This window comes from Ceratotherium simum, chromosome 20 (assembly GCF_057802395.1).
Source record: "Ceratotherium simum simum isolate JZ-2026a chromosome 20, ASM5780239v1, whole genome shotgun sequence".
Lineage (NCBI taxonomy): Eukaryota > Metazoa > Chordata > Mammalia > Perissodactyla > Rhinocerotidae > Ceratotherium > Ceratotherium simum.
Window position 1 is genome coordinate 35,732,583 of NC_141919.1, and position 24,955 is coordinate 35,757,537.

General features: G+C 36.6%; 1 protein-coding gene across 3 annotated transcripts in view; it reads left to right on the plus strand.

The window, feature by feature from the left end:
* The window catches only part of CCDC171 (coiled-coil domain containing 171), a 305,088-nt gene that overhangs the window by 92,976 nt on the left and 187,157 nt on the right, over window positions 1-24,955 (plus strand). For all 3 annotated transcript variants that reach the window (XM_014792400.2, XM_087444624.1, XM_087444625.1), the window contains 6 exons: window positions 1,944-2,046; window positions 14,845-14,951; window positions 16,973-17,062; window positions 18,104-18,304; window positions 21,177-21,344; window positions 22,927-23,115. In XM_014792400.2, coding sequence (XP_014647886.1) covers window positions 1,944-2,046; window positions 14,845-14,951; window positions 16,973-17,062; window positions 18,104-18,304; window positions 21,177-21,344; window positions 22,927-23,115 — 858 coding nt within the window. The remainder of the gene's footprint in view (window positions 1-1,943; window positions 2,047-14,844; window positions 14,952-16,972; window positions 17,063-18,103; window positions 18,305-21,176; window positions 21,345-22,926; window positions 23,116-24,955) is intronic.

A 24,955-nucleotide genomic window follows, 5' to 3' on the forward strand; every position in this document is an offset into this window, starting at 1 on the left:
AAGAATCTAATAGAGGGAATTGATGTAGTCAGGGAGGTGAAGGATATCTTTTCTGAGGAAGTGATAATTGAACTGACATCAAAAGAAAGAATTATTAGGGGCCAGCCAGGTGGCATAGTGGTTAAGTTTGCTTGCTCCACTTCGGTGGCCCGGGGTTTGCGGGTTCGGATCCCAGGTGTGGACCTATATAGTGCTCATCAAGCCATGCTATGATGGTGTCCCACATACAAAATAGAGGAAGATTGGCACAGATGTTAGCTCAGGGCCAATCTTCCTCGAGCAAAAAGAGGAAGATTGGCAACAGATGTTAGCTCAAGGCCACTCTTCCTCACCAAAAAAAAAAAAAAAGAATTATTAGTTTACATAGTTTAAGGATGTAATTTTATCCTGTAACAGCTATTCTCCAATTTCTTCTATATTACCAGCACTCCTTCACCAGTGCCTCTATCTCGTCAGCTTTTAAACATGCTTAAGTTCTCACATATTAAAAAAAAAAAAACTCTTCTCTGACCCACTCTTCTTTCCAACTACTGCCCTTTATCTCTGCTTGCTTTCTTGCCAAGAAAGGGTTTTCTGAACTTCCTGTTTCCATTTACTTGTATTTCAATCAATTAAGACAAAAAATTTCAGGCTTACTCCTCTTCAACCTGTTGCGGTCTGGGTTATGACACATTTGTCAAAGTCACCAATGACTTCCATGCCCAGTGAACACTTTTTAGTCTCCATTTTACTTTAATATTCTGTGACATTGGATATATTTGACAACTCTATCCTTGAAATGTTCTCTTATCTTGGTTTTTATGACACTATATTCTGTTTTTCTTCCTTTTTTTTCAATTGCTTTGCTGACTTGTTCTTTTCTCTTAAATTCTGGAGTTCCTTAAGGCTTTGTCCTGGGCTCTTTTCTCCTCCCATCAAACACTCTCAAGGCAAAGCTTCAGGTAATACCTGTAGATCATTCCCAAACCTATACCTGACCTCTGTTCTGAGCTTTACACCATTATGTCCAGGTGCCTCCCATATTTTTCTACTTTACTTGTTCTTTGTTAGTTCAAGTATATTTATGTAGGGGCTGTTATTTGCCAGGTATTGTAGCTGGAGCTGGGCATGTCTTAATGGTATCTCCAATGGAATATGATTGAAACATAATTCTTGATTCGTACTCCCTACCAAAACCAAGCAAGTAAATAAACAAACAAAAACAGCCAAAATAAGACCTTCTTTACCTCCGTTGTTCTCACTCAACAACTGAAATCCACCCAGTTCTCCTAGCCTGAAACTTTGGGATCAGTCTTGACTCATTTTATGTGAGCACTTCCCCAACCTTATCCAGTCCAATCCAAATCAATCCAATCTAGTCTAATCCAATCAATGTAGTTAATCCAATGCAGTGTTACCAAGGTCTGGCCATTCCTCCTTCTAAGTGTCTTTCCAGTGCACAAACCCCCTCACTCTTTTTCACTGCTAAGACCCTAGCCTCAGCTACCATCCCTCTCGAGTAGACTGCTGCAGTTCTTCTAATTGGTCTTACTGCATTCACTTTTGACCTCTATCTGGAAATTTGCCACATGACTGCAACCATGATCTTGTAAACTGTGCCTTAATTCCTCAGTGTCTCAGTTTTGTTATCTATAAAATTGAGATAATAATAGCTCTTCCCTCATAGGTTTGTTGTGAGGATAAAAAGAATTACTATGTATAAAATACTTAGAATGATGCGAGGCACTAAGGCCTCAGTAAATTGTTATTGAGACCTTGTACAGTGTTACATTAAGCCAAGTAAAAAGTATGATTAAGATAGAAAGAGGTTTATTAATAATAGATTTAAATGAAGTAATTATCAGCTTGTTTGTGCTTAATTGTGCTATATATGTTCACACAAAAAATCTGCAGCTCTTATAATGCATGACCTTATTATGTGCAATTTTTTTCTTAATTAAAAGGCTAAGAAGCACCAGGCCTTTCTAGTAGAGACATGTGAAAATAACGTGAAAGAATTGGAATCGATCTTGGACAGCTTTACTGTGTCGGGCCAGTGGACATCAGGTTAGTTGAAGGTATGAAATGACAGATGCATCTGTCAATGTTCCAAAGTCCCTACATTTTGGGAATTCTGCAGATGCCTCTTATAGTCCCTCATCTCAACACGTTTTGATTTGATGACATGATCAGAGTGGTTCTCACAGCAGTCAGTTGGCCTAGCTGGCTGGGAAAAGGTGATGGAGTGTGGACCTGCTGTTGTCCTCCCAGAACTTGATTTACAAGCGTTGGGGTCTGTATGATTGGACAGACAAGGGCTCACTTGCTGTGTTCTGAATCCAACTGAGAAAAAAGTCCTTACAGTCTACCTGCAAGGGCAACAGATGTTTCCATCAAATTGAGCCAAATTCTGAGGCAACCTTCAGCAACTTAAAGGTCATGCATTCGAAAGGTTATGTAGGACACAGGCTGTAACATAGTGCGTATTCTACACTGTTGCTTTCTGGGCTGGTTTTCTGCTTCATTTCCTACTACTATATATACACTCTCCAGATAAGAGTGCTTAGATGAAGTGTTTTGGCTTTAGTATTAGCATGCTTAATATGATAAAGGTCTATAAAAATTGTATATTAGGTAGGCATATTTTGGGAACTAGTAAAAGCATTAGTTAGCTAGTAAATGCTATTCATGATTTCTACTTTCTTAATTTTTTGTGTTTATGCCATTATGTGTGCTATAGTAGCTCTGACTTAAATACTTCTACTTTATTACCTCAGTTTTCTTTTGCCATACTGTCGGCCTTGAATTCTTTAGGTGTTTTTTGAGTTAATTATGTGCTTCAAAAAGCACGTAAAATTAAGTTCCTTATACTTTAAAATTGAGCTCCAGGACTCTATTTTTTAAAGGAATCAACCAGATATCTGGCAAATAAGTTCTTTAGGAAACGCTTAAGTTCAGGAAAGCTTGTTGTCCTCTAAAAAGCAGAAGGATATGATCAAGGCCCATTTTTACCTTATGTATCTTCAGATTTCTATTGGTGAACTATTAGAAATTTAGTGTGCTTTGCTGTTATCTTTTTTTGGGTCTGCTTTTATCCTTCATATTTTTTTAGCAGTAATTTTATGAAATTAACATGTAACTTTCTTTGTGTTTATTTAAACTTTTTCCAAAGCATTAGTGTTTCATGGTTTCTTACTGTGGAAAAATCAAGGTGGATAAAAGTGACATAAAAAATATAGATATCCAGTTTTTAAATATATTTGATGAAACTTTGGAGGATAAAATTTTCTTTTGCAATGATACTGTTTTATTGAGATATACCATTGTTTAATGGTGTTAGGATCTTTAAAAATTGTTAAATTATTATCATAGCATATTTTATGCCTCAATATTATTTTAAATATTTCTTCAGAGTCAAATTAGAAAAGCTAAGAATAATGAGGTCATGTCTCCTTTGAGTTTTAAAATCAAATTGTTGATAGCAAAGCAACTTACAAACTATTACTAAGCTTATCGAAAAAGAATTGTCTTCTATTAAAGTTTTTCTTTTTAGTCTTATCTTTTAGTAACCACCCTTTTGACACTTTCTAGTTTCCCGTGTATATGCACACCCTATATATTACAGAGAAAGCGTTTCTGGAAAAGGGACTGTGCACTGAATTAGTGATTTTTTATGGTTTTGACTGGTCTTTGTTTCCATATTGTGCTGGTTATTCACTCTTTTACCCCCTGAGGACCATTCTCCTCTGGTTTCTGTTTTGTCTTGTAGAGGCTGGCCTCTAGGGACTGCATGATCTGGGCTCCTTTGCCCTCTGGCCTCTGGTTGGATTTTAGACAGTGAGTGCACCAGCAGGAGATTACAAGGGTGGAAGAAGAAAGAAAAGAAAAGGAAGAAAAGAAAGTCAGAGTATCTCTTTCTCCTGCTCCCTCTGCTCCAGTGCATTCCTGCAGTGGCTTCGTTTTTCAGCAACCACAGCTCCTGTCAATCAGGTCCTCTTCTACAGCTGTGGCTTGTATTGGGCTATGGTGACAATGTTCCCTCCACTTGTCCCCTTCAGGCTTAGGCGTGGTATTGCTTTTCCATTCTTGCTTGTTCTTGGTGCCTCATTATATCTTATTGATTCTCTTAACCTGTCCACATTTCTGTAAATAGTCTCTTCATTGAATTCGCTTCTGATGAACTCTTCTGAGTGTGCCATCTCTTTTCTTGCTGATACCCTGACTAATTCACGTACCTGCTTGGGACCTGATTTCATTCTTGCTCTTGACTTCCATGAAAGAGTCCTGAGTAACTATCATAGACTCCCTTTCTGCTTACACCAGCTCAGGTTGGGTCTTTGTTACTTCACCAAGAGGGACATAAATAGTAAACTTTATTGCTCAATATTTTATTTTATGGAAGAACCTGAACAATTAAGATTGCCTACTGCATTAGGCCTGGCTTCAGCTACACAAAGATGACCAAATATTTTGTTCTTCCCAAATGAAGTAATTAAAAAACTTATCGTCCACAAATTCAAGGATATGCACGTGTATGTGTGTGTGCACGCATGTGTGTGTGATATACCTAAGTGTGTATATATTTCACAGTATTTATATGTTTGAGAAAAAGTCTGTTTCAAATAGGGACATATTCTTACTACTTGATGGTAGCGCAGCCTTAACAAAATTAATTCAATTATCTTGGGAAAGTTTTCTGGAGAGATCCTCCTTTTTGCATTTATGACAAGTAGGCAATAGTGCTTTTCCCCCTTTTATTACCTCTTCATACCTTTCAGCTAAATATGTACTTGGTCCCTCCCCCCACTTTTAGGAAAAGTAATCCATGGTAGAAATTTAGAGGGATGGTTGCAAAAAAATTTTTTTTGACTTACTCTTTAAAATGGAATGAATGAAAATTATTTTCTGAATGAATTTTAGTCCAGAGTTGACAATAGTTGCCAAGTGTTCTAGTCTCTGTCTTCTTCAGATTTTGTGGTCTTCTATATTAAGAAATCTCTCTGAAGCAAGAGCAACCCATCAGCTTATCTTCATGTAACAGATAAGGCAAAGTTTCAGTTAGTCCAAGACATTCAGGAATCTATTTCCATAGAGGATTTAACTTGATCTCCTCACCAGTGGTCAGTGTGACAGTTTGCACCTTGTTTCCTCATGCCTCCAACACCTCTTCTCCCTTTTTCTAGCTGGTCTCTCTGCTTCCACCTTGCTCCTCTGCAGTCTGTTTTCCCTATAACTGCCAGAATGATTTAACATGCTCTAACCCAGCATGTCATTCCTGTGTTCTAAACCTTGCCGGGCTCTGCATTTCACTAAGAGTAGACATCGAAGTGCTAGCAGTGCTACCATGGCCTGTCCCTATCCTTTATCACCCCTTTGACCTAACCTCCTACCTCTACCCCTCCCTCCCTCCGTTTGGACCCCTCTAGCCTCCTGCTGTTTCTTGAATACACTACCTGGAAAGTTCTTCACCTAGATATAGCTGCATAGCTCTCTTGCTTATCTTCCTTAAATCTATGCTCAAATCTTACCTTCTCTGTGAGGCTTACCCATTCCTCATTCCCCTGCCACTTGCCTCACTCCCTCTCTCCCTTTTCTCTTCTGCTTATTTATCCCCATAGCACTTGTTGCTGTCCAACGTTTCTAACATAGTATATGGTGCATTTGTTATTATATGTGTATTGTCAGGGTTCTTCAGAGAAACAGAACCAATAGGAGATATATAGATATATATATAAGAGGAGATTTGTTACAGGAATTGGTTGACATAGTTATGGAGGTTGAGAAGTCCCAGGATCTGTTCTCTGCAAGCTGAAGAACCGGGAAAGGCAGTGTTATAATTCAGTCTGAGTCCAAAGGCCTGAGAACCTGGGGGCTGCTGATGTAAGTCCTGGAATTGGAAGGCCCAAGAACCAGAAGCTTTGATGTCCAAGAGCAGGAGAAGATGGAAGCCCTAGCTCAAGAAGAGAGAGAATTTGCCCTTCTTCTGCCTTTTTGTTCTATTTGGGGGAGCAGTGGGGAGGGAGATGAGGGATGCCAATGGATTGGATGGTGCCCATCCACATTGGTGAAGGCAGATTTTTTTTACTCAGTCTGCTGATTCAAATGCTAATCTCTTGCAGAAACACCCTCACAGAAACACCCAGAAATAATGTTTTACCAGCTATCTGGGCATCCCTTAGCCCAGTCAAGACACATAAAATCAGCTATCACAATATCCAAGCTCCATGGGGGCAAGGATCTTTGTCTCTTTTATTTACTAATGTATTTTAAGCAGCTAGAACAATATTTGGTGCAAAGAAGTCACTCAATAAACATTTGTTGAATATGGGTGAATAAAAACATGAATGAATTAATATCAGGTTGAAGGTCTATTTTACATTTTAATTTTTGAGATTATAGAGTAGTCATGGAGTCTCTTTCCAAATTATAGCAGCCTTTTGGGTAAGTAATCCATAAGGAGTCACCAAGAAGACTGTCCTTTAGTGGAAAAGATGTACAATCTTACATGGGTCATAGAAATGGCACTTTGATTGCCTACTGTCATTAGACAAGATAACCTCAATTTACTTATCAGGGACATTTATTTCCTATTTCTACTTTCCACTGAAATTGAAGCACGACAGCTGCTCATGTCTCATTTATTTTCTGGTGGAAATTCTTATAGTAGGGTGTGTATGGGGAGAAATCCTTTCCCACTTTGAACCTATGTAGTCTTTGTGCCTCAAGTGTTTCTTCCAATACAGTTTCACCTCTGCCTGAGGATGTTAGCAAACATATAGAATGTGACTTTTCCTTCATTAAGTTCATGAAAGAAAGTTTTTCTTGTGGCTCAGTCTCAGATCCCCCTCAGGGTGGTTGACTTTTGTGTTGACTGAGACGGAGCCCTCCAACCTTCTTCAACCTTTCGTTCCTTGAGGAAATCATTTGTAATACTCCAGGAGTACTCTTGTTCTTTCTACCGGAGAGGCTGAAGGACCCTAGGAAATAATAGCAACAGTGTTTGATGCCTTTAGGCATGTATATATCACCCAGGAATTGGGCAGTCTCAGGGACTGCTTTTCGGAAAATCCGGACAAGAAATTGGACTTTTCCCCTCCTTTACTTCTTTAATAAAGAATTGCTGCCTAGATCTAGTATCTTCTTGAGAATTTTAATTGTTCTTGTGAACCTCATGGTTGGTACCTTTTAAGTAGAGATTCCTGGGTTACTGAGAAGCTGAGGGTGCCTATAAGAGCAGCACACAGGTCTCTTTTGGTGTCATTTACCAGTTTCTTCTCTCTTACTTCCCTCACCTCCCAGTTCACTGAGGTTTACAAGCCAAATTTGCCCTACTTCATCATGCTCATGGCTTTGGTTTGTGAAGTCCAAGGGAGTGACTTCACTAAAAGTGTTCAACATTCTTTGATGGGATCATTAGTTAATTATATGATTATGGAGGCTGAGCAATCCAAGATCTGCAGTTGGCAAGCTGGAGACCCAGGAGAGCTGGTGGTATAGTTCCAGTATGACTCTGAAGGCCTAAGAACCAGAGAGCTGATGGTGTAAGTTTCATTCCAAGTCTGAATCCAAAAGCAGCAGAAGACCGATGTCCCAGCTTGAAGACAGTCAGGCAGAGAGAAAGAATTCTTTCTTACTTAGCCTTTTGTTCTATTCAGGCCTTCAATGGATAGGAAGAGGCCCACCCATGTTAAGGAGGGCAGTCTGCTTTACTCCGTCTAGTGATTCAAATGTCAATCTTATCCAGAAACATCCTCGTAGACAACTGAGAAATAATGTTTAACTAAATATCTGGGCCCATGGCGCAGTCAAGTTTACACATAATATTCGCCATCACATCCCCTTTATCCCCTCCCCCCAGCTCCTGGTAACCACCATTCTACTTTCTGTTTCTATGAGTTTGACTATTTTAGATATTTCTTATAGTGGAATCATATAGTATTTGTCTTTTATGATTGGCTTATTTTACTTAGCATAATGTCCTCAAGGTTCATTTGTGTTATAGCATGTACTATAATATAAATGTGCTATAATATAAACCTGTATAAAAAGGGTTAATTCCTTCTTTTTTAAGACTGAATAATATTCCATTTTATGTATATATCACATTTTGTTTATCCATTCATGTGTTGATGGCCCTTGGGGTGCTTCCACCTCTTGGCTATTGTGAATAGATGGATGTACAAATATCTCTTCAAGACCCTGCTTTTGATTCTTTTGTATATTTACCCAGAAGTGGGATTGTTGGTCCATTAACTTTTATCACAGAACATGAGTGTTCTAATAGGTGCCTTCTGGGATGTTCTGCATTCTAGATACTCTTTTTTACCACTAATTTTCCCTTGATAATCAAGACCAATTGTCCTGGTACAGAAGGATCTTCTTTGCTCTTTGGTTTCCTGGCATGAGGAGCCCGGAAATGACCGGGTGACATTCTCAGCTTCCATTTTAATAGAACCATTGCTGTGTCCTATGGTGGAAATATTTCTCCCTTGGAAATTAAGACTTAGGTAAATAAAGCCCATAGTTTCTGGGATGGGAAGCAGACATTTCACTAGTGGATCATTAGGTGTAATAGTGAGATGAGCCACTCACATTTCCATCATTTGATTCCAGGATCTGTGAATCCTGGCTGTGGGAGAAGCACATCCTATAGTGATTGCTGACTCGGAGTACATACTGTATCCTGGAGGATATTATCCTTATTCCATAAAATGTTACCATCCAGGCAGTGCCATGAATCTTCAAAAGACCATTCTACTATTCTATATGTCAGCTACTTCAGAGTGATGGGAAATGTAGTAAGACTGGTGAATTCTATGAAAATGAGCCCACTTCCATACCTCATTTACTCTGAGTTCCTTGGTCAGAAGTAATGCTATGTGGAATACGTGATGGTGAATAAAGTATTTTGTAAATTCATGGATGACAATTATAGCAGAAATATTATGGTCAGGGAAGGAAAATCTCTATCTAGAGTAAGTGTCTACCTTAGTAAGAATAAAGCATTGCTTATTCCATAATGGAAGTGACTTAGTATAATCAACTTGCCACCAGGTGGCTGGCTGAGTCCCCTAAAGAATGGTGCCATATCATGGATGTAGTGTTTGTCTTTGCTATTGATGGATTTGACACTCAAAAGAGGTTGTAATCCTATCAGTCTTGGTGAATGGAAATCCATGTTGCTGAGCCCATGTATTACCTCCATCTTTGCTGCCATGACTCTTTTGTTGTAAGGACAACAAAGATGAATAAGGTGGCTGGAAAAAGACTCTGGCTGACATCCACAGAATGCTTCATCTTGTCCTCCCGATTATTGAGAGCCTCCTCTACTGAAGTTGATCTGTGCACAGTACCCATTTAGAGAGGTCTGTCCACATACTCTTGCCCAGACCACCTTGTTACCGGTTTTCTAATCATGTTCTTTTAAAGTTCCTGACTATTCAACCACAGTGTTAGCTACTACCCATGAATTGGTGTGTATTTGTACCTTTGGTCTTCTCTCATTCCAGGCAAAATGATAGTTAGGTCCATTACTTGAAGTTCTGCATACTGGGAGGGTTTCACTTCACCACTCTCCTTCAGGGCCACCCTTGAGTGGGGCTGTAGTGCTGCAACTGTCTACTTTCGAGTAGTGTCAGCATATCGTACAGAACCATCCGTATAACAAGCCCATTTCCCCCCATTAGTCAACTAGTCATAGGGAACTTTCCTTGGGTCCAGGGTGTGGGTTAAGAGAGAGGAAGCAATGTAACAAGAATAGGGCCCATTGGAATCTAGATTACTTGCTCATGCCACTTACTTGTGCCTTCAGGACTTGTTGAACCCAGTTTTGCGTATAACCACTTTCACTTGATGGAGTCCTCTTGTGCATGCCAGAATTTATGGGTTGGTGGATCAGAGAATAACCATTTTATGATAAGCAACTCAGGTAACGTGGTAAACTGGTGGCCATACATGAAGTATCTGCTGAAGACCAGTAGCAAGTCTAAAGCTGATTTTCAAGAGGAGATCATTATCTGTGGAGGATGACTTGCTTTGTTCCAAAACCCTACAAGTTTACACTGTGGTTTACCTATAAGGACCTGCCAAACTTGACCTGCTTGAATTGAGCAGTCAGAATGATATCATCAATTTGGTAGAGAACTAAGTGGAACATGTGATGCCTTCTGGAATGAAGAGGAGATCAAGATTTCTACTGACTAGATTATGATAGAGGGCTAGAGTTGAAATAGCTCTGAGAGAAGGCAGTGAAGGTATATTGCTGGCCCTGGCAGCTGAAAGAAACTATTTTGGTAGTTTTTACTAAAAGGATAGAAGAAACAGCTTCATTCCAATTGCCGGGAAATGCATCTATTTGCTCCAACAAGGAAATTACATCTTTAACTGCAGCTGCAATTGGAGTCACATGTGATCATGCTCCAGTAATTCACTGTTGTTCTCTAAGATCCATCTGTATGCTGTATAAGCCAGACAGGTGAGGTGCGTGCTGAGGTGATTGGAATCACCACCCCTTTATCTTTCAGGTCCTTAACAGAGGCACTAATCTCTGTAGTCTCTCTAGGTATGTGGTATTACTTTCAATTTACTATTTTGGTAGGTAAAATTTCTAGTGACTTTCACTTGCTTTTTTCCTGTTTGGTTTTCCTCTATAAATCCCTCCCTCCATGGGTCAGGTAACCAAAATATGGACATTGTGCCAGTTTCTGCATTTGTCTTTTCTAACTATGCATTCCAAACTGGGAAAATAACTATGAAGTGGGTTCTGGTACCTACTGGGCCCACTGGAGATAGACCTTAGGCAAAACTCAGTTCTTCACTGATCTCCGTAAGCTCCTACCCTAACTAGTGAACAACAATAGTATTTTGGATCTCCAGGAATTAGTGTCAGCTCACATCCAGTGTCCAGTTATCCCTGAGAAGTGTAGTTAACTCTCCTTCCCTGGTGTATGGTCACCCTCGTGAATGGTCCCATGTTTCTTTGAGGAAGACTAGGAGGAAGATTTACAGTATAATCTTTTGGCAGTATGTTAGGGTTCCTAAATGGGACCCATCCTCTTTGTTCAAGGGGCACTGCATCTGTGCACTAGCTCAAGTCTGAGAACTGGTTGAGGGCCAAGACTCTCTTTTGTGTTGATTTAAGTCCTACTTCTGGTAATCAGACTTAGAGCTTTTCTACTTATACAAATCAGGTAACACTTAAGTAGAGTGCCTATTTTAGTCCTAGGAAGACCAGGATCAGTTAGCCAGTGCCAGCAATCTCCATGGGTAAAACTGTTTTGTTTATTGCTTTGATTCCACTGCCCATTATAGTAACCATGTCCATTTTGTCTCTGGAAGTTAAGTAATACCACTTGGCCTGTGTCACCGGAGATCCCATCATCTTCATTGAATTCAAGGAACCCAGCTTGATGGGACCGTTTCCCTCTGTTACCCATGACCTTGTAGTAACATAGAACTTATCAAAGATGCTGGGGTTCCCCTCACCTTGGTAAAGAAAGTGGTTTTTGGACTCTCCCAGGAGACATAGTTAGGGGGTGGGTGGGTAAGCAGGACTTACATGATACTCTCCATATGTTAGAAAAGTTATGAGCCGTTTTCCTTAAAAGTCCAGAATTGGCACCAGTGTTTGCAAGTTAATGAAGAAGTTTGTTTATGATCTCAGTGAATAAGATGAGTTAATATATAGAATGTAGTCTGAGTTTGAAAAGTATAATTGCCAGAAAAATGTTTATATTTAGTGCTTTTAAAATGAAAAAGGAATTTTCTTAGTCATCAATGTATTAAATGTTTGGATTTCTCGGGTGAAAAAACCCATTTGAATGTTATTTTCTGTGTTTTACTGTGTGACTAAGAATCAACATTAAACAACAGGATTTTTTTTTCCTATTTGTTTTGAGGATGACCTTGACTACTCATGTTCTGTAATAGATATCTTTAAAAAAAAGCTCAATCTGTTGTCTTATATTTTCTCTCCATTATTTCTTAATAATTCTCCCCTTTTGGGGTCTTGGAAGAGACTTAAGTAGGTAAGAGAGTGGTTGAGAAGGTGGAGGAGATAGGCTCACCTCATTCATTACAACTTATTCTTTCTACTGTGGAACTATAGGTTACTGAGGTAATAACATCAGCTTGAAAAGCAGTGATTTACCTGACTCACATAAAAATATTTAGTTTTTGAGATTGTTTAAAAGGAAACATTTAAATGTAGGGCTTGGAACCTTTTCTTCTACCCGACTCCTTCCTGTAGTCTACTAATTCAAAGAAAAGATTTGCTGAGGTATACCCAGGGTTGAAACATACTTAAAAATGAGAGAGAGATATTGAAACAGGCATCAGTGATGTGAGAGTATGGTCTGGCATCCGTGTATAGAGACACACATGTTTAGGGAGAGGGACAGAGAAACTCAGAAGATTTCAAGTTGGTGTTGTTGAAGTGTAAAGTGTTCTGACATATTCTGTTCTTGATTTGGACTTTGACTAGTGAAAAGCTCTTTATGACACTGTTCAAATGTTTTTTTTACTTCTCTTTGTGTGTGACTTTTTAGACCTTCCTCTGCTAGGATAATTTTAATAGTCTATTGTTTTTTGGGCCATAGTTCAGTGATTAGAATATTATTAGGTTAAATCCAATTAGTCAATAAGTTCCTGGGTCCTGAGTGGCCCTTTCTTTTTATTTGTAAGCATTTTGTTACGTTAAGGGACCAGTAAGTATTTCTTTTTGTAATAGATGTGGGTGGGACATAAAGCATACTTTGTACTACAACTGAACTTTATTGTATAAACATTTTCAGGCAAAAAAACTTTATTTTATGTAGAACATAAGAATGTGCATGAGTTTGTAAGGAGAGGGCATTTTGTCTCCTTACCCCTCAACACTCATATTAAGATGAATTTCTTCTGAATTTCTAAGAGGAAGTTTTCTCCCTTACTGTAAAAGCCAGCAGATTTCCCGAGTGTCCTTGAATGATTTATTTATGGCCTACTTGTGTAGTAGCAAAAGAAAAGAATTATACATTACATTTTTTTAATCTTGTGCAAGAGAGCAATTTTAAAAAAATATATTTGGTAAGACCTTTAATAAAATTTTTAATGAGTTGTCTTTCCAACTCATAGTCATTACAAAGAGCACCGTCTCCTCCATTATCATGGCTCCAAGCAGCGTTTTTTTCACTCCTAGCTGGGAGGATATGTGTTGTTTCCATATTACTTTGGGTTTTTCAGTTAAATATTGTTCTTCTGTTTAAGATAATCTGAGGTGTACTCATACTTAAGATAGTGTTTAAATTATAACTGGATGAATGTAATAAATTTATTAATAACATTTTGTCTATGATTAAAACACTAAATATCATCAGTACTCTGAGATGAATAAAGTTGGTCTATCATTAACCAAAAATATTTTCTCGTTTCTTCCTTCTTTCTTTCTTTTATTATGGCTTTCCCCCCACAACCCCCCAAAGTTCCAGCAATTGAATACTTGAAGAATGAATGAATGATTTCATGTAATTATTTGTTTATTATCTCTCCTCCTCTTTTTTTTTTTTGTGAGGAAGATCAACCCTGAGCTAACATCTGATGCCAATTCTCCTCTTTTTTGCTGAGGAAGATTGGCCCTGGGCTAACATCCGTGCCCATTTTCCTCTACTTTATATGGGATGCTGCCACAGTATGGCTTGACAAGTAGTGCGCTGGTGCGCGCCTGGGATCCGAACCTGCGAACCCCAGGCCACCGAAGTGGAATGCGCCCACTTAACCGCTGCGCCACCAGGCCAAAAAAGAGGAGGCCGCTCTCCTCCTCTTTTTTGACTGTAAATTCTATGAGGACAGAAACTACACCAGTCTTGTTCACCTCCATGTGTCTAATGCCTAGGATTAGTACATAGTAGGAATTCAGTAAATTGGTTGAATGAGTGAATCAATGAATAATAAAACATATATTATGAATACTTCTTTTAAAAGTTATCTTTGTTGAAAATGAGTTTCTTGTCTGTTGGAATATTGTAAAACATGGGGAGAAATTATAATAGGAAAAGAAAAATATTTTTAGTAAGAATGTTTTTAAATTTGCTACTTGTTTTTTAACGGTTAAAGAGTAGTACAATAAGTAGTCAATTTAAAGTGGTTTTTGAAACTAAACTTTTGATTATTTTGGATTAATATTTTGAACTATGTTTGACCATGTGACCTTGATTAGCTGAATTAACTTATGGCCCAACTAAATTAAAATAGTTTGAGGGCATAACATGGAAATACTCGTATTTTTACAATGAGTATCAGTTTTAAGGGTTTTAATTGAAACATGATGTGAGCCTATGTAGATAATAGCATTTTTATTATTTATTTGCAATTGTAACTTGAGAATTTTAAGGATTGAAGAATATTTCCAAGCATAACAGAAAATTATGTGTTCTTGGGTTCAGAAATTATTATTTAAGCAAAATAGGCCTGACTGATCAGAAGCACAAGGACCAAAGTAAGTGTACGTAACTCTGCAAAACAATGTTAATATAAACTATTTATTTAATTTTTGGGTAACAGGTATGTACAAACACTTCAGTTACTTAGAAGATAGGAAAAAGAAAGAAAAAACAAAGAGCTCACTACTAACTACTATGTGGACCTTGGTAAGGTACAAAGTAGCCATAAATTTGAACTTGATATATTATGAACTTAATTTGACCACTTGTTTAGAAATGCTATTTTATGCTTGGTTCTACAGCAGTACACTTTGGAGAATAAGATTCTACTCAATGTTTCATAATGTCTTTTCAGCTCTATCTACTTATCGTATCTCTGTTACTGTTTGCTTAGCTTTTGTCTCTTTGTGACTTTAAGGGCATGTTTTCATCCTGTGTTTTTCTCTAGGCATCCATAAGGACAAAGATAAACCTCCCAGCTTCTCTGTTGTCCTTGAGACTTTGAGATGTACCTTGACAGATTACCAGAACAAGCTGGAAGATGCATCTAATGAGGTAACATTGCACTGTTTGGCTCCACACATATAGCCTTCGGCCTGCAGCAGTCTGTATGCCTTCCTTGTTACAAAGGTCAAAAAGATTGGGAATGTTGAATTGACAGCTTCACAGATACAAAAAATAATAAATTGTCTGTCACTGTTCTTTCTTTGTGTGTGGCCTAAAGTCATGTCTCACTTAGGTTTTTGTAGCTCTTCACTCACACTATTATTTTCAAAGTTATAAAGACTCTCACTTCTTAGTCTTCAAAATTTATCTATTTTAATTTAACACAAAAGGTATGAAAGTCATTGAAGTTAATATGTGTCATATTTAAATGTTAATGTTTTTTATAAAATTGGGAATATAGTGGAAATTTAGGTTTTGTCAATATTTTAGGTTAAGATTTCTGTAAATTGTGGAAGTCAATAAAAAAGAGAGAAGTTAGTTTTCATTCTCTAGAGGATGTAAAGTGTTAGAAGTTTTTAAAAACAAATATCCGTTTGATGTAGCCTGGAAGTTTTTAGTTTGCTGACTGAAAAAGCTCATGCTTCTACTTATCTTCTCATTTGTATTGTTTATGTGGGTTTATTGTATTGTTTATATGTGTGGGTTGATAATTTTCTTGAGTATTAAAATATTTTATGAATTTATGCTTTAACTTTTTTTTTTTAATATTTTTTTATTTTTTTATTTTTTTTATTTTTCCCCCAAAGCCCCAGTAGATAGTTGTATGTCATAGGTGCACATCCTTCTAGGTGCTATATGTGGGACGTGGCCTCAGCATGGCCGGAGAAGCGGTGCGTCGGTGCGCGCCCAGGATCCGAACCCGGGCCGCCAGCAGCAGAGCGCACGCACTTAACCGCTAAGCCACGGGCCGGCCCGAATTTATGCTTTAAAAATTGAAGGATTTGCTTAGTTACATCTTGTCATATTAGAGAATATGAAGTAATTAAATTAAATACAATTAGCTAGCAAAATAACAAACGGATTGAACCAAAAACAAGCTACATAGCATGGAATTTAGTGTTTATACTTCTGTTTATCTGTTTCTTTCATATAATACAAAGGCCATGAAACCATTACAGTTCACATTTCAGAAGAGGCTTATTTTGCTCTAGTTTACTAAGGTGAACAAAGAAAGAAAAGTGAGTCTTCTTAATACCCTCTGTAATTGTTCAAAGGCATAAAAGAAAGTAACTCTTGAAATAATTAAATATCTATAAAGAACAAATATTGCTAAGTCTTTCCCAGTGAGGCAAGACAACTTGTATTGTTAGTAGTTTATGAGACTCTTCTGAGGCCTAGGTCTGAAAGCTGCAGGGTAACTGGGAACATATTACCCACAGCGAATTGTTATTTGGGAGGATGAATGTCACATGATCCTCAGCACAGTTGAAAAGTCGACTCAGCAGGCTTTGGCTTAGTAATGTGCTTTGTTGTGAACCAGTGCCAGAGACAGCAGTGGGGAGACCAAGGGGGTGGCTGCAAAGAAAGCAAAAAGAGCAGTCTGACAGAAAGAAGAATGAACTGTCAAAGAAAATAAATCACAAGCGGAGCAGGACCAACTGATGACCTGCCACAAGCCTTCCCAGTAGGACTGCGTGTGACCGACCCTGAAGTTGTCATATGGAGTGAGAGACCAGCGAATACCCTCATGATGTATAGAAAAAACAGTCTTCTGCTCTGCCCTTTTTTCTTTCCTTATAGATGCCACTGCTTCTGGCATTTTGGTCCAGTAGGATTTTAAGAATAAAGTTATATTTGTTTACAGTAAGAATGAAATCCTTTATGCAGACATCTAGTAAAAATACAATAATATCACTGACATTTTAAGCTTGAATGCTTTCTTTTCTTTTTAGCCATGTGAGCTTGTGACAGACATTACATAGTTAACCAAAAGAAATAATTTTTTAAGACTCTTAATTACTATTGAAAAATGTATATTAAGTAACTGCACAAAAAACATTTAAAGATTAGCTTTCAAGTTACCCATCCTTGAAAAATAGAAAAAAGTTACTTACATTTTCTTTCATCAGCTAACCAGCGTGAATGATGCTAAGGAAAAGGCATCTAATGAACTTGATTCTACCAAACAGAAGATAGAATCTCACACTAAAAGTATAAAGGTATTATGATTTAGAATAACTTTTTCCTCTTGCATTAAGAAACAAATATAGTTATTTAGAGAATATTTTTAAGTAAAGATATCTGAAAATGTATCTTCCTGTTTCTTATTGAGTACATTTGGCTACAATGTTAATTTTTTATTTTAGATCAAAGTAACAAGAATTTTTTTTCATTAAAAAAATAAATCTTAATTAGAAATTGTTTTGGTTAAAGGAAAAATTCATTTTCCAGATTTAATTACAATACCATAGATTTGAAAATTGTTTAAGATTTAATTTCCATCCTTGGAAATATATTAAACATATTTTACCTAAGCACATCAGTATTTGGAGGCAATTTTCATCATTTTAGGGTGGAGCTGTTGTTTTTAGTACATCATGCCTTGTAATGGGCAGAGACCACACCTGGCTAAGGTCCAGGACAACAGTTTATTTTATTTTCTACACTGGTTTTATGTACTACATCTTTGCAATATTGTACTGAAGCAACTCTCAGAGTTTCTCAGTGTTGTTGGAATTTTTTGGTGTTGGTTCATGTTAAGTTTGTCATGGACATACTCCAATAGAATTTGTTAAGGTTAAGGATTAAATAGTTCAGCAGAATTTTATGCCACATATTTGAGATTTGTATTAGTAGTTGGAATGTCATTGGGAAGAAAATGTTCTTAGACGAAATGTAAGAGATTTATTTTTAAAATGTTATTTACATGTTATTTAAAATTTTTTGAGCTACCAAAAGTTGTTTTTTCATAATAGGTTGAAAGGAAGACTCCTTTTCAAAGAGCTTTCTGAAACAAGCTATGTTAGTAACGTTTTATGTTTAAGTGTTAAAACAACAAATTTTCTAATTTTTGAGCTAAAATATTATACTTAGAAAATACATTCAATAAAATACCTTAATGTTTAGCATTATAGTCAAATGCTTGCCTTTGTGTTTCCTTTGTTAAAGCTTTGGAAGTCTTCATTGTGTATTTATATTTGGACCCCCCACTCCTTTATCAGCCGACCTTCATGCAACCTTTTATTTGGTGTCTCCGACAGGACCTTCAGGATAAACTGGCTGAAGTCAATAAAGAGTTAAGTCATTTACGCACTAAATGTGCCGACAGAGAGGCTCTAATAAGCACTTTAAAAGTAGAACTACAAAATGTGCTGCACTGTTGGGAGAAAGAAAAGGCACGAGCAGCCCAATCTGAAAGTGAACTGCAGAAGCTTTCCCAGGCTTTCCATAAGGACACCGAGGTATTACCTGAGACAAGATGACTGTCGGCAAAGGCCTTTCACTAATCTCGGTTTTATAAATTTGCATACATCAAATGGGTATTTTCACTCTTATGTGATTTAATTTAAAAAATTGTTCTGAGCTGACTATTTTGAAATATTCATGCCAGCTGCAAAATCAGTCACTCCATTACTCTTGTGTCATCCTATTTTGTAAGAGATGTAACTTAACCCCTCTATCGCTTGTACAACTAATTTTCTTTGACTATTTAGAACATCATATCTCAAGCAGCTATGCTCCTAACAGTTCTGTCAAGGTTTGCCTGTTTGCCAATGACAAAATTATTTTTTATTTCAGTAGTTTAGTAGCTTGGCATGGTAGAAAGAATATGTTTTTTGTGATGGAAAGAACTGGTCTTGGATAGTGGTACTTCTATTTACAAACTGTGTGAATATGGACAAGCCACTCAGCTTAGTCTCTCCGCATCTTAGTTTCCTTATTTGCAAAACAGGAATGATATCTACTTTAATAGACAGGCTCCTTACTCTTTATAGTTAATAGGGTATTAATCAAAATTTAGAAAAATACAAGTCCCACAAAATTAAAACTTTTTTGGATGCCCTAGAGAGTTGCCTATCCATTTTTATTTATTAATGGCTTCTTAAAATATTATGACAAAACTTTCATATTCTGTATGAGCCTATGTGAATGGAATTATTATCTTATATTTTCTTTTACCCATGGGATCTAGAGCTAGTCTAGCTAGTGTGGAACTGGTTTATCTGAGTTGTCCTGCATATTGAGTTCATTACTCCAACAGATATGAACATGAATGCCAAGAGAGTAAAAAGGAAACATTCTTTCCACTCTTCTTACAGTCTGGGATTTAAATTGTGTCCACATGAAGGGGCTGGAATTGTTCTACACATCAGATAATGATTAAAGTAAAGGAAACTAGAAGCCTGACTATATTGTAAAGTCAGCATGTCTACAGCATTGTGGTTGGATTCAACATGTGTGAATTGATTTTGGATCTTGAGATTCTCTTTTCACGCCAAATGGATGATTATCATGCATGGTTTATCACAGCCCAAGCAAAAAGGACATAATGGCGACACAATGAGTTATCCTTGAGGATGAACTCGATCACTTGGCAAAATGTGGAGGGGGAAGATTTTAGTGCCTGCATATTACATTTGGTTAGTTATATTTACTAAGATTTTTAAACATCTCAACCCAGTTGAACATGCAAAAGACATCTTTAATTGCTTAAAAAAGAAAAAGGCATAGCATATTTATGAAGATTCTTCTCGTATGCTAACTCAAGTTTGTGGTTTTAACTACACATGCAAATTTTCTTGGTTTGTAAATTGTTATTTTGGAAGAAAGTGAGGTGGCATATAAGGAGAACTAAAGATACACATTTTGATATATATAGGAAAACTTTCCCCACAATTTCTTTCTTTCTTTTTTTTTTTGTGAGGAAGATCAGCCCTGAGCTAACATCTGATGCCAATCCTCCTCTTTTTTTGCTGAGGAAGACTGGCCCTGAGCTAACATTCATGCCCATCTTCCTCTACTTTATGTGGGACGCCGCCACAGCATGGCTTGACAAGCAGTGCGTCGGTGTGTGCCCGGGATCCGAACCGGCGAACCCTGGGCCACCGCAGTGGAGCGCGCACTTAAACGCTTGTGTAGTTAAATGGGCCGGCTCCCACCCCCACAATTTCTAATTACAAAACCTTTACATATGCTATATTCAGTTTTTCTTATCTGGAAGATTAGAATTTCCATGTTTTTCCTCTTAAAAGTTTTCTTTTCCTGTTGATCTATTAAAAAAGTCTTGAGGGAACTTATTTTATCTACATAAAGTGTTCATTTTGCAGGTACACCATTACCTTGTCTTAAGTTCCATTCTTTGGGATTTTATCGATGAAACACCTTATAAAGAGACCCATTTGGCATTTTAGTAGGTAAACTCTCCCTGTGTGTTCAAGATGGGATCAGTTTTTTACTGAATTCTGCAGCATAGTGTTTCTAGGTCATTAAACAATGGATAGTTTAGTTACTGCAATGGCAATATATGTAATTTTAAAGGACTTTTTTTTGCATATTTCTAATTGGACAGTTTTGAAAGTATGTCTTGGGCAGCTATGTCCATTTTCTTTGTCTTTTTGCCTGTTACTTTGTAATATTTAACCACCTACAAATGCCCAGTGTGCCAAATCCTATATGAACTTATAAGTGGGGAAAACAAATGAGCCTGTCTTCCATATCTTTCATATCACTGTCTGCTTGGCCTAAGGGGCTTGGGATAGATTTCCTATAAGTGGTAAGTAAACTGGAATCTCTGGAGGGAGGGAGAAAGCTGAGTAATTGTGTACATGTAAAGTACAGATATTGGTATAACTTTTTCTTCTACAGAGTTGAGTAACACTCTTCTCTCTATATTGGTTTTTTGATTTAAATAACATCTGTTTTGGCAAATGTAAATAAGAAATTATAGAATTACCATACTGATTTCCAGTTAGAAGGGCTTAGAAACAATTAGTCCAGGTACCTGATGTTACAGCTGAGGAAGCTGAGGCCTGAACAGGCACTTACTCAGGTGACATCCTCGGCAGCAGCAGAGCTGGCGTCAGAACTGTGGTCTTCTGGCTTCTAGACTTCAGATTTTGGTTTTGAATACCAAGTATAAGCAATTCCCAGTTTCTATCTGGTGCTTAGTTTTGAATGTATAAAAAAAAAGTCACTGAAGTGACAATATTCCTAGACTTGAGTATTTTAATTCCTTTCTGGATTTTTGAAATAAATTCTTCACCATGTGTCTTATGTGTTTTACTTATTACCATGTTTATATACTGGAATTAATTTCTCTTTTTGTCCTCACAGGAAAAGCTAACCTTCCTTCATACCTTGTATCAGCAGTTGATAGCAGGCTGTGTGCTCATGAAACAACCAGAAGGCATGTTGGATAAATTCTCTTGGTCTGAGCTTTGTGCAGTCTTGCAGGAGAATGTTGATGCCCTGATCGCAGACCTCAACAGGGCTAATGAGAAGGTAGCTGTCCTCAGGCACCAGATACCTCTATTAAATTCAGTGACATTTGTCCACATCACAGTATCATTAAAAGGGGCTGACATTCATCTTATTTCAAAAAGAATTTGGATGTTAATAATTCAATACCATTAATTATGGCTTGTCTACAACTCAGTTTGATGCCATTGCTGTGGGCATGTAAATGTGACTGAAGTCTGTATGAAGTCTCTGAGCTCCACTCTCTGTGCAGGACATGCTAATACTACTAGCCAGTATTAGCCACAGGGACCTAATTAAAAGAAAATAAATTAATCTTACTGATGAAGTGATTCAAAGAACTTAGTCATTTACATTAATAAACCAACTCTTTATGTTAGCATAAAATAGAAACAAGATACAGTTATTCAAAAACATGATCTTAAAATTCTTTGCTTAGGAAATAATGAGGTGTTACTTTAAAAGCACTTAAAAATTTTAAATTAAGTTTATGACTTGTTTCTTGAAATATAACAAACTGTGTATTACAAAACCCATTCAGTGATTTAGGATGTAAGAAGTATATATTGTAGGAGAAAACAGTAAACTTTTATGGTTACTTGATCATTCACAAGCCTAGGAATTCAGTCTTTAAAAAAAAATTTAAAAACCTTTTGGTTATAGAAAATTAAAATGGCTTAGCAGACCAACATATGCCACCATTAAAGATATTGATTCTTATCCTGGGTCTATTGAACTGCTCAGAACTATATTTATGTGGTCTACTTTCCAGATCTTAGTTGCAATGACATTTGCTCTTAAGGGACGCAAAAGGAAAAATTGTTCCCTAAGTGTTTTTTTTAATCTGTTTAAGTAGTGAAACAGCATTTTGGCCCAATTTAGGGTGAGAGTATTTTACCTTGGTGTGATTGGCAAACACACCCATAGACACTGAGAAGTAGGATTGAGGAAATGAGGGAATAAATTGTGAGAAGTGCAGATGCAGTTCATGATTGTGAATATATGTATTCAAACCCATTGGTTTGAAAATTATTGATAATTAAAATGAGTACATGTTTTAACCCTCTGAGATGGTATTATGTTTTAATAGTTTCTCATAGTTTCAAAACATCATTAATTGTCATACATGTTGGATGATGAGGATTTTCTTTCCAGTGTTCCCAGTGTATCTTGAATGTGAGATAAAAAACGGTTGGAACATTCTGCCTTATTATATGTAAAATATTTGTAGTTTTATAAATCTCATTTAAATATTTCCTTTCCCACTGAGATATCTGAATAGCTTGAGCTTCGGTTCTAGAAGTAAGAATATTCTTCTTAATTTTCTCTGTAAAATTGATTATAGAATGAGTAACTGTATTAGAAAGAGAAAAATAAAAGATTTGTCATTTAAGCGTACAAATGACACCATTTTCTGCTAAAATACGATAATTTGCCCTACTAATTCGTTTCTTAATTTCTTTGGTTTTCATTTTAACTTAAAAATTTTCTTATATGATGTTAGAGAATAAAATATAGTAGAGAACTTTGGATGATTTTTGGGGGAGGTGATACAAAGAAATGGTTTGTGAGCATATTTCATTCTCTATTGCATTTCCCCATTTAGATAAATCATCTAGAGTATATCTGTAAGAACAAGTCTGATACGATGAGAGAGCTTCAGCAGACTCAGGAAGACACCTTTAACAAAGTGGCAGAGCAGATCAAAGCTCAGGAGAGCTGCTGGCACAAACAAAAGAAGGAACTGGAGCTACAGTATTCGGAACTCCTCCTGGAGGTGCAGAAGAGGGCACAGGTATGCTGCTTCTACAAAGAGCTTTAAAAAATGGGATGCTCAGTCTTCTGCTGTTTCAAATGTTTCGTTTCAGTACCAATGCCAAATCAGTTTAAAACTTCTTGAGAACCACATAGAACTTGTTAGGCACACATACATGTGATCGTGATCACACACACACGCATGGATGTGGACACAAATGGATATGTGTGTGTGTATATTAAGGATTGTTTTTCACTTAAGTTTGGAAGTAGATGGGTTTTTGGTTAAAACATCCCAGAATGCATTGATCACTTAAATGCTAAAATTGTATTTATTTATTTTTAAGGTAGAAGGTTGAGAGATTTGGTAAAATATTGTCAATTTTAGTGTAGATATTCTTTTATCCAGTTTATTCAGTTTGTGGGGGTTCCTATGTGAACCATCATTTTAATTCATTTGGAGTTGAAATTTGTCATACCTCCTAATATTGTATAAGAACTAGAGTTATAATTGTAGATCCTGTAGCAAAATAATTAACTGTGAGATGTATTATGTCTTCTGTTGAATTAGATTGAGAACAGAAGTTACGAGTAGTTAACATAACCACATTTTTTCCTATACAAATTATTGTCAACATAATTTATATTGTTAACTGTCATCTCTGCCCAATCAGAAATAACATAATGATGTTATTATAAACCATGGAATACTGTATATATTTTTATATTGAATTTAATAATAGGTCACTTGTTCTCAAGATAAGATACTTAGGAACCAGAGGATTGTATATTCTTCCCATTTGATTAAGGAATTAATCTCTTTATTTGGTCCATTCATGCTTATATTTAAGTCTAATAAAAAAAATATTTTTTTGTTTGCCAATAAAGAGTTTCAGATTGGTTAAAGTAAGATCATTCTGTTTTCTGAAACATAAGGGCCCTATATGAACTTATGCCTTTCTCTATGAATTTGAATGAATTAATACACTCTCTAAAAGTAGCCATTTGTTCACTGTATGCAGGATGCCGTGTGATATGTTCTGCATTTTCTGCTACTGAAGTAAAATATCTAAACAATTTATTTTATTTTTCTTAGAGGTAACGTTTGACATACAGTGAATCTTCAGTGTACAATTTGAAGTTTTGTTCAATGTAAAGACCCATGTAACCATCACCCCACTTAAGACTTAAAACATTTTCATTATCCCAGAAAGTTCTCTTGTGCCCTCTTCTAGTCAGTTTCTACTCCCCATAGGCAACCATTGTTCTGATGCCTATCATCATAGATTACTTTCACTTGTTCTTGAATTTCCTATCAGTGTAATCATTCAGTATGTAGTCTTTGGTGGTTGGCTTATTTCACTCAACATATTTTTTTTGATATTCATCCATGCTGTTGTGTGTATCAGTAGTTCATTCTTTTTTATGGTCAATTAGTATTCCATTTTATAATTACACCACAATTTGATAGATTGTGAGTTGATGGATATTTGGATTGTTTCTAGTTTTCGGTTATTCTAAATAAAATTGATACAAACATTATTGTACAAGTGTTTTGTTGACATATCTTTTCATTTCTCTTGGTTAAGAGTGCAATTTCTAGGTCATAGGATAGGTGTATCTTTATAAAAAACTATCAAAGTTTTTCCCAAAACGGTTGTATCATTTTATATTTCCACAAAAAATGTGTGAGTTTCCATTGTTCTGCATCCTCTGCAACATTTGATATTGTCAGTCTGTTAAATTTTAGCCATTCTAGTTGTTTTAAAATGGTATTTCATTGTTGTTTTATCTCACATTTTCTTGGTGATTAACGATGTTGAGCACTTTTCATATTCTTATTGGCCATTCATATTTTTTCTTTTGTGAAGTGTCTCTTC